Consider the following 25,771-nt stretch of genomic DNA (forward strand, 5'->3'; position numbering starts at 1 on the left):
TCTCTCTCTCTCTCTCTCTCTCTCTCTCTCTCTCTCTCTCTCTCTCTCTCTCTCTCTCGCTCTCTCTCTCTTTCTGTGCTACGCACACAACCGCACATACGGAAACGATAGTACAAAGATTCGGCAAAATAAATGAGTAAGAGGGCAGAGTGTTTTTCGCGATACAGTGCACAAATGGCCAAAGGAAGTCGTTAGGTTTGCCGACGGACTATGCTCGTTAGTTTACGGTTCTTTAAATATGTCTTAGCCATCGTTGCAATGTGGAAGCAATTTGTCACGTAAACTCCTTACTCTCGGCTTACGTAAGATTTCTGATAAGGTTTACCTTCACATATCGGATATTGCAGATTGTTTAGACAATTACCAACAGTAGTGCAATTCAGTGCCGATTTTTCGAATCTCGATTACTGATCGAAACTGATTACCTTGCTTTGAGTGACTCAATATGATTGCCATGGTTAAATAATAGGCTATTACTAATGCAATGTTGTAGTGCTTCTCTCTGTATCTTATAAACCTACCAGTAAGAGCTACTTTTAACGGTATTTAGGGAAAATTCAATCAGTTTTTTCTCGACAGACCTCCAATTTGAAAATGACAGCTCAATAGGGACACAAATTGACACACTGTATCATTATGCCAATCATATAAGATTTATTAGAATCGAGTATGTTTAAACCATTTTTAATTTCTGATAATCGAATTAGTTTTAAAAATTAAACCAACGAGTGTTGTATTCAGCATCGGTCTTTCGGATTTCTGGAATAATCTTCCTTTCCCTACCTTCCTTCCTTTCGGATTTCTGGAACTCGTTCCTTTTTCTCGTAGTTTCCAAGTAGTAATAGAATATAAAATATTTTTTAGCTAAGTAAATGAAATCGACGTAAAATGTGATAACGAGATGAAATGAAATTAAAAAATGATATTAAATGCAAATTTGTAAGATATAGTTTTAATTGTGCTGATGTAAAAACATGTTTTATTAAAGTTCAGTCAGTCATCTGTTTAAAATCAGTTTTTAAACGGAGCTGAATATTTAGTCAGTGAGATGAAATCCACACAAGCATTTAAAACCATTTGCCAACTCGAGAAAGCATTTGCTAACCTCAAGCAGTTTGGAGTTTTTATTCGGCTTGTTTATTGTATCATAAAAAGCTCAATTTGTATCAGTTTTTTTTTAATTCCAGTATTCATTTATAGCATTATGAAAGTATTTCAGTGAGAAATGAAAAACAAAATTGTTTGTAGCAGCATAATCTATCATGTAAGAGTATTAAGTAATTATATTCAATCCATTCACTGAAAGAAGTAGAGAAATAATATATGCAGCGATAGTTTTCTTCAACGGTAGCCTTATCTATAGATAACTATTTTATTGCATGTAGTTTCCCCTATATGGCACTGTACTTCAAATAATCAATTCTGATTTTGAGATAACTAGCTTCTAAATCCAGTTGGCATAACTGTGTAACAGTATTGTAATGTTTAGAACATAGTTACCTTGCAATGGCCCATAATATGGATCGTAAATTTTATATATCAGCACCAAAAGAAATTTGGGCAGCATAAGTCTTGAACGTTTAAAAACGGAAAATACTGGATATATCCTTTTAATCTGTTTCGCTGCCTTCAAAATAGAATTTGATTAAAAACATCCTCGAGCATCATCTTTACTGTCGCAAATTATGGACAAGAATTGAAAATGAAAAACAACCTCCCGGACCAGTGTCGTCAGTGGCAACAAAGTAGGATTTTTCTTGCCAATGTTTAGCTTGCTATCATGACGTTTTGGTATTTTGTTACTAATTACATTTCTTCTCAAATGTCCATCATTGGACACAATGCCTTGCCAACAGGCCAACTTCTCCATGTTTCATTTTCAACAGTAGGGAAATGGAAGAAATGAAATGCTAGCCTCTTAGTCCTCCACCGAATGCCGTACAGATGGACAGGCCTGTCAATGATGTAAACAAGGACGACGAGAGAAATTGTTAATAAAAGTACCAGAAAAAAATCCACTCAACAGTACACAGCATGCAAAGCAAACTGACCCCATTGCTACGATCCCGTCAAACTAAACAGCAGAACCGCAGGCTGTGTTTTCTTCGTTTTGCTACCAAATGCTTCGGAAGAACTTTACGTACCGCTCGGAAAGTGATACATGCGCTTGAGAAAGAAAATTGAATTACATTTCTGACCGTTATTTGCTTTCATTTGCAAATTATGTGGGACTACGCAAAGTATGAATATTATTAGTTACTATGCTGTAAAGGTGTAGGATGAGATAAAGGAACGTTATGCATTGAGAAAACGACTGGAATAAATACGATTAACATTTTTACCCATTTCGTGTACGACGATTATAAACGGAGAAAGGGCAGTAAAAGTAGCCGGTTTTCAATTTGGCCGTTGGTAAGTGGAACATTCAGGGCAGAGCTTAAAGACATATTATACTATTACCGGTTTTGGTGGCTGTTTAAATAATATTCATGAATTGCTTTATGTATCGTACCATTAAAAACTTGTACGAACATCACACTCGATTTTCGCTTAACATGACTATGAAATGTTACCATTTAATTTGTTATATGTTTTGAGTGACAAAAAATGGGAAAATCAGATGAAAAATCTCACTAGGTAAGTAAATTGAATCGCAAACCACTACTTCCGTGTCGGTTCACTCTCTGCAGCGGTGAAAAAGCCATTCCATATCTACATGTCATCATACTGGCCCGTGGTGACTGTACCCGTGACGCCACGTGCTGTAATGTATGCTTAAGAAGCTTTTTCCTCTCGCTACATAATATTCCACTTTCGTTTTGTAGCGCGCCGCACCTTTAGCCGCGAGAACAGGCGACGAACAACTTATGCCGACAATGATGCGGACAATGTCAGTCCTTTCGCTTCCTAGGCGCACACAGTGTAAACTGGCAGCATTTTGTCAGGGTGTTTCATATTTTTTAAAGTTTCCTTTTTTCCTTGTGCAATATTCTCAACCTCAATGCGAGCAAATGCTGCTACTTTTGGGTATTTTTTTGTTGATGTTGTTTGCATTCACTTTTAGCACACTTTCAGGAATAAATTAAATTTATTTTTTTTCCAGAAATATTCTACAGCACAGGGTGGAATAGAAGGAAAATAAATTGCTATGGCTTTTGGGCTTTTTACGCTTTTGTTGGTTCTTTGCTTCAGCTCAATCCAGCATGATTCGATCCGTGAGACAAAATATTCGCATCCAAAGAGTAAATTAGATTGTTTCCTTCCCTTTAAACATAATGGGCAATGCAGGGGGTCCATCGACTAACGTATTATTATACAAGTGAATGGGAGCGGCACGGAAATTTGACTGGAAATAGCGTTTGATGGATGCGAGTGATGCTTAACGTAGCCTACCTTCGATGGGCAACATTTGACGTAGCTAAGCGGTGCTGTTTTGGCATCTTTCAGATAATAATTTTAATTCAAGCTGATGGCAACGGTAAAAATTAAGCGTCAGGAAAAAGTTATCACAACAAGAAACATGTAGTGTTATTGAGACTTACTTGAATTACTAGAATCTGATAAATCATCTAAGCTGTCGAAAAGGATAGCAAATGTAATTGAACATGACTTGAGTGACTACAAAGACTTTAATAATAATTATTCTTGTCTGTGCCTTTTCTTTTTTATTTATTTTGGAGTACAGTTTTTAATTGTGTAAGACTGAATTACTAGATGTAAAGTCTAGTTCTTACTGCGAGGGGACGGGGGACTTGAATCCACTGATGAACATTTTGTTAAGTCAGGCAGCTTTACCACGGGACCGCTGCTGAATACTTTTCTTTAACAGCTATAGCATACTTCTTTTGCGATTGTTGTTTGAATTTTGTTTATGCTTGAATTTTGATATAGGATATTATTACTGAGCTTTTTGTGGATTCATAAGTTGCTGTAATAATATCCTATATCAAACTTGAAACATTCTTCAACTCTGTGTTCGTTGAAGTAAAGCAAAGATTGGGATGATAAACAATGATAATTAGAATAAAAAGAAGCAACATATTTTGGCAAGAATGGCTTACATACAGTTTACATATTTCACAATTGAATAAAAGTATTGTAGCTAAATCAGCCTAATCGATGAACTAAATCAAACCCATTGCGTACTAATTAGAGATATTGTTAGAGGCAATTAATACTAGTATTGTATAGATGACTTGCATTCAGTAAATCTAATATGAAATAAGTACATTTTATATCTTCTTTTGATTTCATCTAATTTGAAACGATGCTTTTCAATATATTTCGGCGCGCATAAAGTGCTGTATAAAAGCATATTGATTTTAAATATATTTAAAATCAGTGTCATATGAATTGAAAATTTTGTCAGAACGATAAATTGCAAATGGAATGTCCTCGAAAACATCGTTTTCTTTATCAAATCTTTTTAAAATTTCTAAGAAAATATATCCTCCCAGTTGTTAAGGAAGGCTCTTTCATACCGCAATATACACGTATGAACGCATGAAAAGTAACAGCAAAAGCCTCAATAGACCATTTGCATAAATTCCCTATCTCATACTGACCCTTAGCTGACCATTTTTCCGACAGTATAATAAATGCTATAGTATGCGTCAGGACTACGGTGTGGATTTTTTTTGAGCAAGAGTTTTCCAATCGTTTATCAGTTCTCGCCATACCTATACCTGATATATTCCCAAGACGGCGCTTGACTGTAAATAGCGCTTAAGAAAAGCGATCCAATGAAATGACTTCATACCAAATGGTAGAATACGCCATAATTTAAAATTATGTATTGGAATGTTTGAAAACCAAAAAAATATTGATATTCTCAGAAACGGGATTATGCTGTTCTTTATCTTGGTGCTTTTCTGTTGAGACCTTGACAGCAGATTAAATTTGTACCTTCAACTTGATTAGTGTGCCTTGCCGTACGAATGTTGAGAAATAATTCTTTAAAAACATTCCTAATTAATTTTTAGTACTACTTTTCGATTGAGTCAGCATTCACAAAAGTTTATTTGAAACATTTCATTCCTACTCTGTGGAGCATGGGATTTTGAGCATTTGTTGTGCAACAACCCATGATGTATTTGAGTTAGTGCAAAAAAGTGAGCGATAAACTCAAATTCTTGCAAAAGTTAAATTAAAAATTCATACTTGCTTCAGATCCGGCTCTGCTCAATCCCGGCGGGCATTTTATTTGAGAATTTTAACGAGCCTTTTCTGGAAACTTGAAGATATACTTGAAAATATGGCTGGAAAATAGTCGGGGAAGCAGGATGGATAGGTGGGTGTGGGTGTGTTTTATGCCTTCTGACTTTGTTTTTGTTTTCCCATATGCGCTGTCAAAGCTAAGAATGGAATCGGGTTACGCCCGGTGGGAAAAAAAACCCCAACATCATAGCCGTATCAGCTTTATTAACCTTTTTCCCCGCAAAGGAGCGGCAAGTCAGTCGGCTGAAAACAAACACACACAAAAACAACAACAAAATCAACAAGATCCCATACATATTCGTGGAATTTGTAACGATGCTTATACCACGTTTGTGTGATTGTGTACGTCTTTGGATGAATTTTGTGTTTATTATCCTTCGGCAGAATCGTTCGTCTTATTTTCGTCTGTTGCTTTCGAGCGGTCCTGGAGCTGTAGGTGTTTTCTACAAAGCAACGCTAGATTCTAGCAGCGTGTGTTAGCTGGGCACATTGTCATTTTCTTTTCTGTCCGCCGTCAAACATTTTACGAAACATGACTTTGAAGGACATCACTATGGCGGGCAGATAAGTTCGAGAAAACATTTCAGGTATCACTAATACTGGACATTAGATACATGCACGATTTTTCATCTACAACAAAAGCACATAAAATAAGGTTCTGGTCCAAACAGAACCTAGTGGTCAAAGCATAAACTCCTTACTTGTTGTTATGCCGGCTTTATCAAAATCTTTATATCTGAGTATTTCACGTTCAACTTTATGTACATTATCTTTGTACCACATGGACCTAAGCTATAAATAAAACTTTATTTTATAACTATATTAATAGTTTACCCATTCGGTTTCTAGAGTAGGATAAAACAATCGACAAACAATGGCGCTAATCCGTGACAAATACCAAACATTCCTGCATCACACGGATCTACAGCAAACAGTGTGGTTCGGTTTGATTAAGAAACTCCTATAACGTACTTTCATGGTTGATATCATGTTTATGCAATAGGAATGTGCTGTTTGATTGTTTTGTTCGTGAACTAAACTAACATCCAAACACAATCCGCATGCAGTTTGTTTCATCTTTGATCTATTTGCTGAAATTGGAGCGACCTTCCATTTTGACATGTGCAATGCGTTTGAAGTGTGACACCAGACGCTTTCTGAAGCTAAGATGAAAAGTTTAACCCTGCAAACCATTTGTTTAACTTGCTCAAACTAGCACCAAAGTTGAATCCTTTGTAAAGGATCCATTCGGATACGTCCACCGGGGAGAAACTTCTTTGTTGAATTTGCTAAAAGTTGCCCTGGAAATATGTTTTTATTACCATGTGCCTCGGCAGTAGCGTAGTTTTTGTTTAACAAGTATTTTTGTTTGCGTTTCATCTAGCATCCTGCTCAGATCGTACACATTGTTCACATATTTGAATAGCACGAGAGACGAGACAGCATGGGCGCTTTCTACCATCAGTTCGATTTTCTCCGTGGGCTATTCCTTTTAATCTCATCTCCTTTTGTGAAGTCCCGAGCAGGCATTATAAAACGAACAAATCCGTATTTGATTTCATTTTTCTACACATCTTGTCCCACGTGCTTTGTGAGAGGTGTGCTAGGTTTAAATCGAAGCTATGAAACAGCATCTTCCTAGCCAATCTTGCAGCAATGATCATTCGAGCAAGATTAATACAAAACCCGTTGGGAAATTTAGCACGCCTTGCATTGTTTGCTCTGTAAAATGGCTTTCTTACCTGCAGACGATAGAACACAGTTTATAACCGGTCCGATTGACCTTTTCCAGGGCAGGCCTATCGCTCGGGGATAAGGTTCGATCAACATCGAGTAGTATGTCAGTGGCAAACGGTTAGTAATATTGGTTGATCATAACCAGCGGAACCAATTCCATCTAAGGATACGTTTTGATGCGACTTTAATTGTCAGAAAAGTAAATATTCACCAAATCTGTTGGCCATATATGCTGCTTAACGTAGTGACGTCTTAAGTTAATCAAACCGACACCAGTGAAACTTCAATTCACAACATATATTTTGTAGTCAATTAAAATCGATGCTTTATTTTAACGTGCAATTGGGTGTTTCGATCTCTATCAAACACCAACACACTAGCTAACTAACCACGTTCGTATGAATTTAGCATTAAGCCGTTTGCAGCATTTTACCAACAGCGTTTTCTGCCGCTTCACATTTCACCAAAACGGCTCGTTTTCCTGCTGCTAATAGATACATTTTCATCAAGCAGGCTAATTTTAAACAATCTCCCAAATGGTTTGATTACATGTCTGCAGCGTGCTAATGAAACTATTTAACCCTTAGCGAAGCCAATGTTTTGCTTAGCTCATTCACATTAAACTAGATGATCGCAGCTCTTCATTAAATGTGCCTTTTTATTGAACATTAACCATATCCAGCCGGCAAAGACGCCATTTGGTAGCCTATTCCGCAATCTGCTTTAAGGACTCGACGATGTGGCAAACCGCACGAGCAAAAAGCATCTTGCTATTCTGATTGAATGGGAATCGAAAACCACACGGATGTGCCGAACACAATCTTACCGTTCCTGCTTTGGTACCATCTCTCCCGGGTTTCGAGTGTATATAGTCATATTTCGCCCGAGTTCTATTTATAAAAGGGTACGCAACGGTACCATCTCCCGGTGCACACAGCTGGTCTGTTTGCTGGACTCTTTATGGCTTCGGAAGTGCTGGGCATAGCCATGAACACACCGTAACCGGCACCGAGATGAGATTGCAGAAAATATTGAAGTTGGCGAAAGTAGCGCATAAATATACCACACAGTCCGAACAGTAGCAATCCATAGGAAGCACTGTGCGATTAAACAGAAAAAATGGGCGTGAGAGAAAGAGATAGGGAGAGAGAGAGAGATAGAGAGAGAGACAGAGCGAGAGAGAGATAGAGAGAGAGAGAGAGAGAGAGAGAGAGAGAGAGAGAAAGAGTGACAGTAACTGTACCGTAGCACAACAAATTCATGAGCTACCCCATTTACCGCGAATCGGGACAATTCGGGGATCTTTTCGTTGGTCCGTTGAGTAATCGTACCTGTCTAACGGCAGCTGCTCCAGACATCCTTTTGATATCTGTACGTATGTGCGTGAGTAAGGCATTCCCGTAGGCTGTATTGAATAACATATTCTCACTAGGCTAAAATGAAAACAAATGGGACTGGATTTCCGTCCTTTGATTCATGTGCAAACCAGGTGTCCCAAATTCATGCAAACAATTTCGCTCTTGGAGCACTAGGGTAGGCATTGCTTTACGACTTTGAGGCGGGAATAAATTGATGAGTCAATGGTTGGTGCAGATAATTTTGATCTTGCCTACCTGTACTGTTAAATCTGTCCTACACAGGTTAAATATTAAACTTTGATTTGAGTTTCGTAAATTGTGAAGTTATTTTCAATTGGCGATGAGTTTATAAAGCGAGCATATATGTATAAGGTATTTGGATAAATCGACTCACCATGCTTCGGTTTGTTGGTTTGATGGAAGCGGCTTTATTAAGTTAAATTTAATAATATTAATCGTTTGGTACGCTTGCTACGATCATTCACTAATTCTGCTACAAATTACAGTAACTTGACAGTGGTTTGACTATAGGAATGAATATCTTCACATGATACATGCAACTTCAGAAGAAAGATAAAATGTTATTTGTAGCAGATGGTGCCTTTAATTCACTTGAAATAAATGAGCAAAGATGTTTGGTGGTTAATTTTTCACCTGATGAATGATTTCTTCCAAAACCTTCTTCAGTTTACCTGAAATTAAATAGCGCAATAATCTGTGACTTAATTAACATTCAATACTCTTCCTACCCACAGACAGCACATTTTGTGGCTATGATAAAGACGCAATAATGATCACTCGAATACATGGTATGGTGATGAAATAATTTAACAATCGCTGCCCCTTTTCGCCTACCTGCGAGGTAGACTCGGTGCACGGTAACCAGTGTTTAAAACCATGCACAGCCTCCGCAAACTTTACCACAGTGTCGTTAATTTGTGGTTCATCACGCCCATGTTTTGTGTCGGGAAGCATCTCGCTACACGGCTAAGCGTTAGCAGAATGTTGTTAGCCTTTTTTACCGCTCTGTGCTTGATGCCAGCAAGTGTGTCTCTGTTTATGAGTGGCACATTTTGGGGAGGGACAGGGAGTGTTAGAAGATAAACCATAAACTTTATCACATGCCGCAAATTATGTTCCTCTAGCTTCAATATGCTTGCATTCCAAGACAGCTGTGGGAAGATGAAATTAAACCACTTATTGTTCATTACACAACAATGATGGATGAGCATGTAGACATCATGAATAGACAGTACAGGCTTTGAAATGCTTGGATGTACTATTCAAATATTTTGCGATGCGTATGGTGCAAATGGGTTGGCTATAGGAGCTATGAATGAACAAAAGCATGAATAAATGTTAACACAAAACAAAACCTCACTTGTTTGTTGCCCCAAAATGGCATCGAAATGTAATCAGCAATGAAATTTAAAACATTTATCTTTGCTCATCTCAATAATAAATAGGAATAAACTCTAAACCATGTTGAAAGCTTGATGTAGATGTAAGCTTATGCAAGCTGTTATACCATCTGGAGCAAATTTGAGTCTGAGTATGCCTCAATAAATACATTATTTGTTTTACGCAAACCTATCACTAGAAGCTTCTGATTGCCTTTACAATTCGCTGGATTGAGAATTTCTTATCGAAATGGATGTTAATTCATTTTCTAGAAACCCATCTGTTGTTGGAATTTGTATATTGATCTTTGCACTTTCTTGGCGAGTTCATATGTGAATGAGTGTGCTGTGCTGGCTTGAAGGTTTTGAAATTTGAGCGAACCAATCACTCAATGCAATAGCACTTACAGTTGATGCGTTTGCAGTTCAACTTAATACATACTCTAGCAAATGAAGGTGTGAAATTTTCCTGCTCCAAGGTGCCGGCAGATTAGAAGCTAATTTGCACATCTCCATTGTATCGAAGATGCTTTGGGTAAACTTTCTTCCCTGTATTGAATAAACAGTGCCAACAGTGCACTGTTTCCGTTCAAGATGTATGCTGCCACTGACGCACCTATGGGTTTCCCATGTAAAAGTGGTGAACCATTATCGACGAGTGCTATCGTACAGGGATAGGCCATTTGTGGGGCGGCATGTTTCGCTTCGATGTTTACCGACCACTTGGTACACAAACCATACCATTGTGAGTGTTAATTTTAGCCTTTTGTTTTGATTGCCGGTGGATGCCTTTTTTACATCAAATGGTCTGATGCATGGATTCCATGCGCAGAGGTATCAGGTTTCTGTGGTTTTGTATTGTATGCCGCATAAAGGAGGCATGAATTATTTATTGAACAAAGGCACAGCGTGTGGATATGCATGTGGTATCAACCGGCGATGCCACTGTACAATTAAGCATTGCATTGTAATTCTTGAGATGTGTAGTTGAGGAAGATTGCTGATTCGATGGACCATTGAGGCTGAGTGACTTTGCTTACCTGCAGCCTGTAAGTCAAGCACACCAATCGAATGAACATTATTATTCTATCAGAAGTCTAAAGTCTTTCAGAACATAAACTTTTATTTTCGATCAATATTGCAATCAACACAACTTTTGAAAATAAAAAATGAAAAGCTATGATTACAGAAATATAATTCTTCTGAAGATAAACCAGTAATCTGGATTATGTATATGTGTACATATATGATATATGTGTATGTTTAATATGTCAAGAAACCCGAAACAACGAAAACTAAAATCGTATGAGTGAGGTTGGTGTAAGCGTAATGTTGCTGCCATGATGTTTTTTATTACTATTGCTACTCATATCGAAACATCAATCCAGCAGTTACAAAATTGTTGGTTTTTCGTGACATTTGGGCATACCGCCAAAAGCTCATTAGTACCCACACATTACACCTCGTGTTTAAAACATCAATTAAAAGTTATAATTACCATGATTTTGTTCATTTTCGTACTGTGAAAATGAATCTAAACTTTAGACTTTAGAAAGTATTTTGACAAACACTAACAACAGTGCGTTACTTTTGATTATCTTGTTGAAACTCAACAAGTAAATTCGTTCCCACATGTTTCCTCCCCATCACATTCACGTTTGCTTACCTAATTTTGTCAGTCTCCATAACGCGAAATATTGTCTCTAATACTCTCTGCCTCCTGTCACATATGTGTTCGGGCTCGTAACGACGTTTTACGTTCTGGGCCGAGAAGCGGAACCAATTTTAGAAACGTCATTAAGCGATACCAGGCGCCTCCACCGCCACCAAACACGTGGCAGTATTACCGGTGTGCAGAAACCCTCTTAAAAGCATTCCAAGCTACCAGAAACCGTCGGTAACAAAAGTGGCAGGGATGCCTTTTTCCTTCATCAACACACCCATTCCACCATTGCCGTTCCACTGTATCTCGTGTTTACCTCGTGCTCACAGTGCCCCGAAGGTAAGTGTATTTTAGGCAAACATTCTAACCGCGCGCTAGTCTTACCGGGTTCGCCCGGGAGCAAGAAAAAAGGGGTCGGTTAAGCTCGGCTCAGTTGACTTGCGTTGGCCGTCTGCAGTGTTGCTGGTGGTGGAAAATCCATTAAACGAAACCAGTTAGCGCGTTGGGCCAGCTGCTAACTGGAAGATTCAAAATGGCCGCTCGCCAGCCTGCCGAAAATGGGGGCTATTTTGCCACATTGGCAGGCGAAGCTTTGCATTAGTACAGCCGAAGCAATTGGCACGCTTCTTTGGCGAGCTCAAGCACATTAAAGCAACTCCAATAAGGCTTGTACGAGCTCCTGCCACGAGCGCACCGTGTGGAAAATGTGGTTGCCTTTCGTGTACGTTGGCGTTGCGTGTTTGTGTGCCTTATTGATTTTCATCGCAACTTGCGGCTCCGCGCTTCAAAACCAATAGACGCGGGAAACATTATTCCATTGGTGAACTCTTGATAGCCGAAAGGTTTCAGTGCGCCGTACCATCGGTCCGTTTATTTTAGTGAGAAAATCAAATATTTGAAAACGGAGTTTGGTGCTGACGTTGCGCAAAAAAAAGGTTGTGTATTTTCTTCCACCAATTTCTCACACTCTCGTCAGACCGTATTCACTGGGGAAAATTAATTCACCTCTCGCTGTGCTTACTTTATCGGTATAAAAAGCAATTTTCATCAATAACGTTCTACACCTTCCGGTGCGCCCAGGCAGCGAATAAAGAGGATGAATTAAACTTACTCATTATAAAAGGCAATGCAATTTAGAATGGTTCATTTATTATTGAGCCCGTCCACTTTGTACATTAGTATTGTTAAACAATGGTTGCTGAAGAGTATAAGTAGTAAATTAATGTAAGATGTAAAGAACACATTTCATGCCATTTTAGATGATTTACGCTTCACTCTTGTCATGTGCATTGAGATCTTCCTTCTTATATACGAATTGCTGAAATATTAAACACATTTTTCTTCTATTTTCAGTTTGTCGGGACTAGAAATTGGATCATTCTGTGCAACGCCGCTACGCTTAGCAGGCTTGGCAACTGGTTCTACCCTGATTGGTTATTGCCGGGTTGCACAATGTATGTGTTATTCCTTACCGCAGAGCTAAAAATACCCACCAACAACTACAGTTCATACAATAACAAATGCTCTTTGTGTATTTTTACAGCATTTCATCTGCTCGCATAAAGCAAAGGCGTTTCACAAGTATCTCGCGCATTTGAGGTTGCAACCGCTAGACTGCATTCTACTTGTTTCGCTCATCGTGTCTTTGTCACACATCGGAGCCCACCGGAGTGACGAACCCCCTCATGACGGCAACGGTGAATCCGGTGATCAAAGTGCCGGTACTGGAAAAACCACTCAACTCCGTCCCGGTGGTCGAGATTGGCAGCGCAGCGCACCTGCAGCTTGCCCCGCATGCCCGGGCAATCAACGGTGCAGCATCAGCAGGTGACACGGCTGTCGTCAGCAACCGCAGCTCCAGTGGCAATCATTTTTAGATTCTTACACTACCGAGAGCCACAGTGGCAGAGTGAGAGCAAACGCAGCTTCGCCACAGTGACATTATTAGGGTGCCACGAGAGGGATAACGATGATACAGTAATTCAATCAAGCAGCTTGCTGTTTCGCTCCGTTTTTTTTTCTTCTTCGCGACCGAGGACAGAGTGCAATCGCGTGAAGGTGAGTCAAACTTGAAACGGGAGCAAACGAGCCCGGTCGGACGAGAGGGAGTGCTGCATGTGGTACGAGTTTATTTCTGCAACGGCATTGTATCCTGCCTTCTTATTGCCATGGTCCCAATGATGCCGTGATGGACGGATATAAAAGCATCTACTTTTTTCGATCTACTCAGTACTTCCTGACCTCGACGACCAAACCCTCCTCCCGCACACACCTACACACACGCTACCCTGTTTCTTTTTTACCCCTTCCACAGGGAGCTGAATCTGTGCGACTGTTGTAGCTGTTGGTCCCATATGTTGCTGGTGCCGTTTGGTGTCTAGTAAAGACGAATAAGGACAAAAGAAGGACAAAAAAAACTGCCTAGTGTAGCATTTTGAAGAGCCCGATGGAGAGTGCTTGATGCTTCTCTCAGCCAATCACTGCAGGAGTAATTCAATAAATATACTATACAAGATACTCGAACGCAACGAATGAACGCGTGCGATGCTGGAGCACCCTGAGGCTACCATTTCCACCGTCCAGATGTGCTAGACAGGACGGAGTGGGCTAAAGCAAAAAGCATAGAGGAAACAGCATCAATTGGCCTCAGTGCCCTTGCAAAGCACGCTCGATACGGCTCGATCGAACACGAGTGGGTGGATAGATACGAGCAGCTTCACCTACAAATGGCATTTAGTGCAATCATCTGTTAACCGACCAAAGAGGCCGCGAGAGCGAGCGAAAGGGAGAGCGGCGAGCCAAAAGAAAAAAAGAAAAGAAAAAGTCTGTGTACATCTTTGCTGGAGTGCTGGTGCCACTATTCCACCGTCCTGCCATTCTCTAGCACTCACTAGACGCGGGGAATGGGGGTCTGATCCTCGGAGCAGCCCCCAGTTCCTGCCACGGTGCGTACGCGTCCGTGCCAGCTGCGTGTATGGATTCGGACACCGTCGCATCCGCCAGCAAGCATCGCACCGACGTTGACGGGGCCGGCCGGACGGACGGCGTGCCGGTCGCCCTAACCGTGGCCACGACCATCGCCAACCTGCTGCTAGCCAGCCCGAGTCCCGGCCTAGCCGCCACCTCCACGGCCACCGCCTGGGCCGTCACGACTGAAACTGCCGCCCAGCAGCCGTACCTCGTCTACGGCACGAACCTGAGCTCTCTAGCGTACCTGGATGCGAATACCACCGCGTCGCTCTACTCCCCGTTCCCGGTGGGCCCGTCCGCGTCGACGCCGGCCCCCACCGGTCCGCCGGACGTGACCGTCTCCACGATCGTGATCAGCATCATCCTGCTGGCCGTGATCGTCGGAACTGTGATCGGCAATGTGCTCGTGTGCGTGGCCGTCTGTCTGGTGCGGAAGCTGCGCCGGCCGTGCAACTATCTGCTCGTGTCGCTGGCCATCTCCGACCTGTGCGTGGCCCTGCTCGTCATGCCGATGGCGCTGCTGTACGAGGTGCTCGAGGAGTGGCGCTTCGGCGAGGTGTTCTGTGACATCTGGGTCGCGTTCGATGTGCTGTCCTGCACGGCCTCCATCCTGAACCTGTGTGCCATCTCGGTGGACCGATACTGGGCCATCACGAAACCGCTCGAGTACGGCGTGAAGCGTACGCCCCGGCGCATGATCGCCTGCATCGTGCTGGTGTGGCTGGCGGCGGCATGCATCTCGCTACCGCCGCTGCTCATCCTCGGGAACGAGCACGAGATCAACGGGCAGCCCGCCTGCTCGGTGTGCCAGAACTTCTTCTACCAGATCTACGCCACGCTCGGTTCGTTCTACATCCCGCTCGCCGTCATGCTGTTCGTGTACTTTCAAATCTTCCGAGCCGCCCGGCGAATCGTGATGGAAGAGAAGCGTGCGCAGAAGCGACTCGAAAGTGCGATCAACGGTGCGACGCAGGCCGTGGCGCTGGAAAAGAAGCCACCCGGCATGGTCGGCGAAAAGGTCGGACCGCCGGGAAAGGTGACCAGCTCGCCCCAGAACAAGCGGCTCCGGTTTCAGCTGGCCAAGGAGCGGAAGGCATCGACCACGCTCGGGATCATCATGTCCGCGTTCACGATCTGCTGGCTGCCGTTCTTCATACTGGCGCTGGTGCGCCCGTTCATGAAGGACGACCATCGGACGCTGTCGTCGTTCTTTCTGTGGCTCGGGTATGCCAACTCGCTGCTCAATCCCATCATCTACGCCACGCTGAATCGCGACTTCCGGAAGCCGTTCCAGGAGATCCTGTACTTCCGCTGCTCGAGCCTGAACAACATGATGCGGGAGGACTTCTACCACAGCCAGTACGGTGATCCGGGCTCGCAGCGACTAGTGATCACGAACGATGGCGGTGCACGCGAGAGCTTTCTGTGAAGGCTGGTGGCGCAGTACGCGCGTGTGCAAGTTGCACGATTGGCGCACGATTGGGTGCGTCCGGTCGAGGTGCAATGGTGAAGCAAAAGCGAACAAAAACAAATACAACAAAACCAAATACACTTTAATGCAGGCAACAATCACGAAACCTAGGGCAGGTGAACGTCTAGTTTAATTTAGTCTTCCTTTTTGTACATACAAACATCTAACCGCTAGGAGTTAGTTCATCAGGTCATGCTTTCTCATTCATGTATCCCTCGCCATTGCTACGTCTCTGTCGAGTGGGCTAGCATAACGAAATAACAAACAGCATCCAGTCATCCAGATTCACTTCCCAATTCCCAAGGTCCCTCTGCTAACGTACACGTAAACGCAACGTAAACGGAAACGTACACGCAATCAAAACACCCAAAACCAAAACGAATCACTACCCCGTTACATCCCATGCTAGGCGTGCAGGAAAATGTAAAGATGTATCACTGTTAGCTCGGGAAGAGATTTGTCTGTTTCTGTGTTTTGTATTGTATGTGCAAGGAGTACGCAGCCCGTCACTACTAGAGCAATGCAACGCCCATAACATTTAGCAAACACAGCAACACCGATGTATATGTTTTGTGATATAAGAGAATATGGCTAGCAAGCAATCGTTTCGGTACATGTGTTCCTTTCTGGGTGTGTAGCGCATGTATTGAAGAAGCAGCGACAAGCATGGCTCAAGGTCACACAGGCTTCAGAGAAGACGCACACCTTTTCAAAACGCCTCCACAACCGATGTGAAGGACAGTATGGCACGAAAACACGCAACCAGAGCAAACAGAGCAACAACTGCCCAACAATCCGGAGGCAATTTATTCGTATCGATGTTTTGAGAATTTGATCGCTAGGATCACGGTTCGATCAATGTGTGTGTGTGTGTGTATCTGAATGTACGTGTATCTATGATCTGGTGCGTGTACTATGTGTGGCAAGTCGGGCGGGTAGCAACCTATGAATGTTAGACAAGTTTCAGTGTTCTATGTTTGACCGGCAGGTATCGCACACAGCAGGAAATGTAACAAAAGTTCATTCAATCGCAAAACCAGTATTAACAAAATCATACACACCTGGAGGTTCCAAATTGAAAAAATCATACAATTGGACAGTTTTTTTTCTTGTTATGCTAATTATATACAATTGATTTTCCATCCTTCCTGTTAAATATGATCAACTTGGCAACAAGATCAACCTGCTCTGCACGTTACCATGCTGGGTTTTGGTCAATGTTTTCATACTAACGAACAAAAAAACAACAAAATGTTTTTCAATCCATGTCCAAGAGCAAGTTCAAATTTCATGATATTGTAGCAGGACCCGCTATAGGCAGTTTTCTACGATCGTATGTCTGTTACAGCCATGAGCAATAGAGACATTTACCAAGACAGGAAAGTAACGGCTTTCTATTGAAGAGCAGAACTACAAATGGACAGCAACAGGAAGCTAGTAAGGCAACAAATTCACAAAATCGAACGGAAGCAGTAGACGTAAACCAAAAGTGTAAGATACAATTCTACTCAGTTTAGTTAGTTAGCTATAAATATATATATATTATATACAGATATTTTCGGTTCTGTTTTCCCTGTGTAGTGAAAACAAACAGATCAGTGGAGGAAATAAAGAGCTACAAAAATCGATTGAGAGACGATTAAAATGCAGGAAAAATTGTAATTGCTCATTTATTTTTGATGTTTTTTATTCTTTTGTCCAGTGTAAGCACGATGACAGTTACAAGCAAAATAATCTATCCCTTAATGTTGACGCTAGAGAATAGGTAAGTATAACAACATAGTAAAATTCTTCGGATGTCCGGAAAATGGTAAATTTAAAGCAGTTATTGCCCGCCCTCTTTATTATACACCAGCTGTCGCACACAAGAAAGTGTCTTTCGGAGCAGCAGCTTAAGACAGGCACAGTACACGCCGACTTAAGCACAATAATAGACGCTCCAACTGGATCTTGGGAAATAATCGATTCATTAATTTATTCAATTGAATTAATACTCTAAAAATGCTGACCGTCGTCGATCATCATATTCTTTTTAGCCTATATTTTTCATTAAATCGTTAAACCAGCGCGCATCGCTGGCGCGTTGCATATGGTAGCTAGTCAGCATTTATTGACCTAGCAACGCTTTGTTTTTAAGCAAAAATTGTCGTCAGCGGTCGGCCAAATGGGGCTCGCGAACTAAATCTATCTGCGTCAATGGGTCGAAATAGTTCGGTGGTGTGATCGTGCGTGTCGGTATATATTCTGGGGCGAACTTTTTTCCTTATATTTTCAATATGAATTTCAAAAACTACTTACTCACATGACTAACTTTGAGCATACTTTATGCGGTTAAAAAATCCTATTAATTTTAACTTAATCAATTTGATTCTATAACAGATTTTCGGGATAGCCGTAAAAGCTTTCAAAAGGATTCAATAGAAAATAATCCAGTGAATCTTCTTCTTCCTCGTAGCAAACGACCTAGAATTAGGCGTACCTTACTTTTTTTTCTTTTAATTCAACCGACTGTTTAATATAGGTACGTCGCAAATCACGAATGTTTGTTTCAATTATTCTTTAAATCATAATTTTCCACACACTTCCTTCTATTGTGTACCATTCATTTGATGTGCTTTGAAATGGCAGGAAAATAATGCATAAATTGTGATCCTAATTTTCATAAATCCTCAACACAATAAAATAAGTTTAACGGTTTTAATTATTCCATCATCACGTAATAAACATAAGCCTCTTGACATGTAGGAACATAAAACCAGGCATTGTTCTTTCCCCCCGGCCCCTTTCCAACATGCAAGTAATAATGTGCAGGGTGAATGCGGGTGGCTTATGCGAGATAACGACTAATTACCGACCCTGCCTAACAAACGCACCCGTGAAGCGATGATTCATGATAACCAATTTTTCTCTCCGACCAAACAATCGAAACGCGTGTTTGAGTTTCACATAGTTTACATAGCACACAAAAGGTTGCACGAAACGACCAAACGAAGCGTACCACGTAAACGTAGAAGAAGGAGCAAGACAAAGACGCAAGACAAAGATCGAATTTAGCATACGGTCTGGGGAGAAGAATTTATTCTTATCAACACCGGAACAGCCGTTGACTTCTTTGTGCGTCTGTAACGCTCCGTTGGACGACCTAATCAAATGACGTACTTCGCTTCGCGGCGCTGTGAAATACTTTCTCAGAGCGTGGCAAAGTAATTTGGATTGACGAAAAAAAATAAACTCGAAAAAAACACCTATTGGAAGCGTAAAATTGTCCAAACTCAAGACGTGAGAAACGTTAGTTCGCGCGCCCACGGGTAAACGCCCGGACAGGACGCCTGGTGGACAGGAAGTAGCATAATTTTCGTTCTATTAGTAGAGCGCCGCGAACGCAGAATGTTCGCGTCTCACGCAGTTTGATAAATATGAAATTAATCTTCATTTAATTAAATTTCCCACTGCACCAACCGGCGGCGTACGCCATTGACGCAGGGGAACGGGTGCCCGAGGCCACCACCGCTTGCCAAAGTTTACGCGGAACAATGTTTAACTTTATTCCGTGGTAATTTGACAACGGTGGTGATGGTGTTAAGAAAACAAAGTCACCTTCACTTAAAATTGACTTCCTCCCAGCCTTTGCATGGCAGAGAAGAGGTGTAAGGGGTGCTGGTAGTTCCCATTTCTACCCCTTCGCCATATCGCTTGTTGGGTAAAATTACATTCATAACATACACAAACACCTTCGGCACGGTTAGGTGTGGGAAGAATGCACAAAGTCCCAAAACACGTCCGCCATAATTCCTTCCAAATCTAGCAACACCTCACCGATCGTGTAGGCGTTGTAATGGAGTGCGGAAAATTTGGTTCAGTTGCTGCGTGAGTCGTAGCGAGAAAGAACAAAATAAAAAAGACGTGCAAGGGACGTGTGAAATAGGGCATTGACGCGAACGTTTCCCAATTATCTTGGGCTTTCGCGACGTGTGCTGAATGTCACCGTAACCGTAATACCCGTCCATCATGAGCATCGTACGCGGTGCCCGTGTTGCAAGCTATGATCGATGTTGATGAATTACTCGCGGCACAGAACGAGGCACACGAAAGTAATCACTTTCCACGGCAAAAATACATCCCTGCGCGAAAATTACTTTTCATTCAGAATGACAGAAATTAATGCTGCTTGGTATGACAAATTTGACACTAATCGAATTATTTGTGTTGGCCTGTTCTGTTTTTGCTGAACGTTCTCAGATCGATACGCACGTTGTTTGCCTAGTGAGGGTTGTTGATTGATACGCTCGATTTAAGTTGATTGGTCGAAATGTTATTTTTTTTTCTTTTAAAAATACACCTTGTTTGACTTTTTGGAGCATGAAACGTGTGAATGCGAGGTAAATGTACAGAAACTATAACATTTGCTGTGCACAACCAGAGATTAAATCAATAAATATTGGCACCCTTTATGTAACCCGATTTGTTGGCTGTTTTTGGAACAAGGTTCGCAGTATTTTTTCGGAGGAGATAATTTAAGCGACCAAATTTTGACCGAATCATGTAAGATCACTTTGATTATGCTTGATGTTTATTAATAGCTTTTTATTTAATTTGCTTCATCGATTTGAAAGAAAAAAAGAACACAACCAAGATCATGCATTGGTTACGAGTTTATTTTAGACACAAGCAGGATGATGCATTAATTACAAAACTAAAAACCGCACACTCATGCGACTCAAAAAGAGCAGCTTATTGACGTTACCGAACATTGACATGCACTATTTATACCGCAGCTACAATAGTTTTCAATACGGCGTTTAGTCGAGAATAGAGATGGGAAAAAGTTTTCGTGGGAATCGATTCCGGCTAGCTCCGAAGTTTTCTGGAATCGATTCCGGATATTAGGTCTGGAATCAGTATCTGGACTCGGCTCCGGAGTCGGATCCGAATTCGGCTTTACATCGGCTCTGGAGTCGGCTCTGGAAGTGGCTTTGGAATCATAATCGGTTCCGGAATCGGAATCGGTTCCTTCTGAAATTCCTTATTTCGATTTAAGAACTGATCCTCATTTCGGAGCAAATTCCAATTATGGAGTCAATTCTGATTCCGTTACCGGAGCAAATTGTGATTCCCAAGGCGATTCCGATTCCTGAGCCAATTCCGATCCTGGAATCGATTCTAGTGCCAACTCCAGAATCGACTCTGAAATCGGCTCCGGACTTGGAATCGGCTCCAGAATTGATTCCGAACACGGAATTGCAATCGGGCAGGTCCGATTCCCAGCTCCCACCACTAGTCGAGACATATACAACGTAGCCATTGCAGACAGCTTAAATCGTTCTAGCGCTTCTACAAAACCAAAATAATGTCCACGCATTCACCGAAATCGATTACGTATAAAGGTGTAACCAGTTTCAACACTGATGAAATGTGCAATCTATTCGTGCGAGCCCTTTACAGACCATTTTTTCTTTCATTATATAATTTTCAATAATTTTTCATTTTACATAAACTGTACTTTGTTAACAGATTTCTAACATCTTGCTTAGCGAACTGTGTATTAGGTATGTTGAAATAATTGAAGTATTCTTCAAAATTGAGAAATCATCGTTGCACATCTTGAAGTAATTTTCAATAGCCTTTCAGCAAAGCGGAGCGTGCCATAAAAAACATAAATTTATCATTTATAAGCCCTACTGGTTAGAAAAAGGGGGCAAAAAAGGCCTACGAAATTTCTCGATCATTTTTATGAAGGGAAATAAATTCAATCATCAAATCACTCGGAAAAACTTTTTTCCAAAGCTCTCCTTTTCCCTGCTTCACACACTCGAACGGTACGGTACTTTACTGTCGATTTTTTGACTCACGCAAAAGCTTCAATCACGTTTTCCGGTACTCGAGAGGGAGTGATTGAAAATTTGCGACCGTGTCCATACCGAGTATTGCGGTATTGCTGTTTGCACGAGTGCTTTGGGTTTGCGTTGTGGTTGTGATAGCTTACTTGGGTGAATAAGTGGGTGTCGGAGGGGCGGAAAGAAGAGAAAGATGGTGCAGGCCAACCGCCCTATCTGTGCTGGAAGTGAAGGCATGTTCTGTGTGCATCAAACATTACGATAATACCGCCAGCTCCTCGCACACACGTACAAACAAACCCCTTTTTTGTGGGGATGTTTTGAGAGTCTTCGACAGAGAGTAGTAACCAGTAACTACAACCCCCGATGGTTGGGATCGAGGGTGCGAAAAGAACATTTTACAGCACGCAACAATGTCGAGGGAAATGAGCGGAATAATTTTCCCATAACGAACAGCAACGAAACGTTCCGGCTCAAGGGGAGCGGAGGAAGGAAATCGTTGAGATAAAAAAAAACTTGTTGATTTCCCACCCTGCAGTAAAGGGCAGTGAAACGTAACTTTTCTTTCGGGTTTTCTCTTGTTCCTCTTGGTGGATGTAAACTGTTTTGGTGATGCTTGTGCTCGGGGCCGGTGGGGGACACATTGTAAGGACTTTGTTTCGTAAAGTTTTGGATTTCTTCGTTCTTTTTCTGGCGTATCCCTCGATACATTCTGTTATCGTATCCTCCCATGGGCCCTGCGTCTCGTTCCATTTCGACACGGTCGGTAAAGCGGTCCAGCTTTTACAGGCGGGGCAAACAGACTGACGAACATAGAGAGCAAAGAAAAAGAGTGTAAAGCATACAATATAATACTACCGCACAATAAAGTAGCAGTTTGATTGATAGCAGGGGAAATAATCATGTATCCTGTCCAACTCGCCGTGTAAAGCAATGTGATAGTACATTTCCTGAAGTCATTACATAGCCATTTTTACCAAAACGAAGTCCATGAACTGAAGCTTAACGTGTTTGTTACGATGGTTTTAGTATGTTTAGAATGTGAGAGTTTCTTCTACTACCTCCAATACAATAGCTGTTGCCTCAGAAAAAAGCATTTTTATGAAAACTGTTTTAAAGCTACCAAAAAGAATAGACCTTTCTGGTTCGATAGATGGTCGGAAGCATAAGTTTACTGTCCCATTTACAATTTTACGCTGGGCGCTTGTCGTCAAAATGTTGTACCAAAAGAGATCTTTCTCTTTTCTTTTCACCTTCGCACATTCACCGAAAATAAGTGAAGGTTAAGCTAGGCACACTTTAGTAAAAGCATAAACCTTTTAGTTCAAATGTTCGTTTCGTTGCAAGTTTTGCTATTAGCTAACCGTCTCTCTTATCATCATCACGAACATTATCAGCAATTTCGTCTAACAGCAAAGTTGCTGCTACGCTATTTGTATTGAATAGACAAAGTTTGGGTGTGTAAAAATTGCATCCTCAGGATACGTTAAATGGCAGCGCTCGTGCAGTACACACCGTTTGGACGCAGGTAGTACTAAAAGGTTAGCAATTTTAGGTAATGGAGGAACATAAAAGTTGTATGAAAGAATAATATAATCATCGTAAAGTGCTTGCGATTTTTTACTTTACAGAATTTGATGCGGTTGGCTTCACTTTTAGGTTGAAATTATTTTGTACTAAAATAATTTTGTTTGTAATCAGTGGGTTGAAGGTTAAATGTGGGAAAAATGGCTTTTTGTGGTTTGTGATAAGAATAAATCTACTCTAAAGGAATCCAGTGAAAGTATGATATCGATGCTGTTATTGGATAAGCACATTGTGGCATATATCATTAACAATAGGTTAAGCTGCAAAGATGTGGAAGAGTCGGATGTAACGTAAACATATGTTCTGATCCTGATGTAGTGGCGGACTGTCTCATGATGATGTGGTAGTTTTTTTATGAATGTGAGAAAAGTAGGGCCGGTCTAGTGGTACAGTCGTCAACTCGACTTAATCAACTTAAACTCGAGGACTTAACGGCGTCATGGGTTCAAGCCCCGAATAGCCAGTGCCCCCATACGTAGGACTGACTATCCTGCTACGGTAACAAAAAGTCACTAAAAGCCAAGCTTGCTCCACTAGGTGGGTACTGGCAGGCCTTGACCGACAGCGGTTGTTGTGCCAAAGAAGAAGAAGAAGAAGAAGAAAAGTAGTCGAAATGGTAATCTAATAATCGTGTCAACATTGCGTTATTGCGGTCTAAACTGTTGAGTATTTGGAGTGTCAAATTAAAGTGTCATAAGAATACTTGGCTTTTCCACACGTAAATCAACAGTGAGTAATATTGCTTTTCTTGATGTTTTTACTATATCTACTGCATGTAACAAGTGAGTAAGTAACATTTAGTAAGTTAGTTTTGTTGTGGTCTTCATTAAAGAACAATCGCGTTGTTTTGTAAACTAAATTTCAAATTTGCATATATTTGCACTTTTGAAAGCTTGCTTGTGTACAAAAATTAACTCTATTTTTGTATTTAAAACTCCAATTCCATTTATTTGTAAAGCTATTAATTTCAATATGATATTTAGGATTCAGCAGGAACAGTGACAACGCGTGAATAAAATATTTAAGGTGACACATTACTTTTCCGAGATTGTGACCATCAAGAGCCTAAGTTCGGCGTGTGCGTGAGTGTGTAACACTATCGTCCTTTTAACAACAATCCAGCTTATCGCCCAGGTGATCCTAATTATCAACATTATTTATTAACGTGAGAGCTTTCACACTGGTGCGTTTCCGAGCCTTGATGACGGTTAGCAAATGGCACTGATTTTATGCATTGGCAGTAAGGAAATAGGAAACAAAAACCAATGTTTAAGTTAATAATACCTTTCACAAAAAAGAGAGCAAGTGTAAGCTATTGCCATGCGCGATCTCAGCTCACTCAAGTGTAAGCTCCCGCCCAGGCAACTGACAGCGACGGAAATGCTCAACCCTGAAACCTCTCCCATCCCTTGCCCACGGAAGCACACTGTGTAGCCAGTCTTGCTGTTCGGAGTTCTTTTTGCTGCTTACACGTTCATTCGAGCGAGCATACCTACATTAATTAATCACCATCCTGAGTGGTTAGCTGACAGAGTTAGTGAAATACGAACGAGCTGCCAAAGCGCTTGGGAACGGAAATTGGGATACTTAATTTTAACTTTCCCTTGTTTGGGTTGCTCCGTCGCCGGTTGTTCCCTCCAGGCCGCACCAAGTCGAACGGGCTACTCTGCACACTTAATCTTAAATTGAAACATATCCCTTCGTGTAAACCCCGTCGACAGAGTGGGAAGAAAAATTGTACTGAAAAACGAAATCAGTTCTCACTGGCAAAAATTAGCCCTAACCAGCGTGGAATTCTTGGCACGAAGCACAAAACTTTGAATCGCCGGGCATGCTTTTCGCTTTTGTTTGGTTTCGTTTTAATCCAGTACGGTGTTTTTTTTTCACCTCCTAGTTGAGGGTTGAAAAAGCAAGTACAGAAGGTAAGGCGAATCTCAACCAAGGTTGTTGGGTTGTGGTCCTTCATTTTTTGTTTTGTTTTTGCTGTTGAGAGATTTTGGTTTTGAGGCGTTACCACTGCCGTTCCTTCCTTCCTTCGGTCAACCGTGGGCTAGCTGGTACGTAATCTTGAACAGGAAATTAGCGACGGACCGTAATTGATTTCCCTTTTTAAGTAATTACCTCAATTATGTTTGTTTGTTATCGATCGCATCCGTCCACTCATTTCGGTCATTAAAAACGGACCGAATGTTGAGTGTTTTGTGTTGCTAAGGAAAGCGAACCTGGTATTTGTATGTGGTTGTTTTTGTAGCAGCAAAAAATAAATAAGTCTGTGATAGATGATGGTTCACTTTTGTTTCTACGTTGATTGTGAAAATGTTTGTTAAGAGGTGTTAGAAGCTTCTTTAAGTATGATCGTGGATGTGATCGTTTGTCAATTAATATTTCTACTTATAATACTACGCATGAAACAATGGTTGAAGAAAGAAAACAGGCAATCATCTACCTTGTATAACGTCGTGAGCCACCATCACACCAGGTGTATTACATTGTTCCTCTTGCGATTCGAGCCAATCATGCTTCGTTCATGATTT

General features: G+C 41.4%; 1 protein-coding gene across 7 annotated transcripts in view; it reads left to right on the top strand.

The window, feature by feature from the left end:
- The window catches only part of LOC120947951 (5-hydroxytryptamine receptor 1-like), a 47,683-nt gene extending 30,408 nt beyond the window's left edge, over positions 1 to 17,275 (top strand). For all 7 annotated transcript variants that reach the window (XM_040363817.2, XM_040363813.2, XM_040363814.2 and 4 more), the window contains exons 3-5: positions 12,729 to 12,829; positions 12,919 to 13,433; positions 13,690 to 17,275. In XM_040363817.2, coding sequence (XP_040219751.2) covers positions 14,350 to 15,774 — 1,425 coding nt within the window. In that variant the 5' untranslated portion in view covers positions 12,729 to 12,829; positions 12,919 to 13,433; positions 13,690 to 14,349 and the 3' untranslated portion in view covers positions 15,775 to 17,275. The remainder of the gene's footprint in view (positions 1 to 12,728; positions 12,830 to 12,918; positions 13,434 to 13,689) is intronic.
- Positions 17,276 to 25,771: the final 8,496 nt, after the last annotated feature.

This window comes from Anopheles coluzzii, chromosome 2, assembly GCF_943734685.1.
Source record: "Anopheles coluzzii chromosome 2, AcolN3, whole genome shotgun sequence".
NCBI classification, from domain to species: domain Eukaryota; kingdom Metazoa; phylum Arthropoda; class Insecta; order Diptera; family Culicidae; genus Anopheles; species Anopheles coluzzii.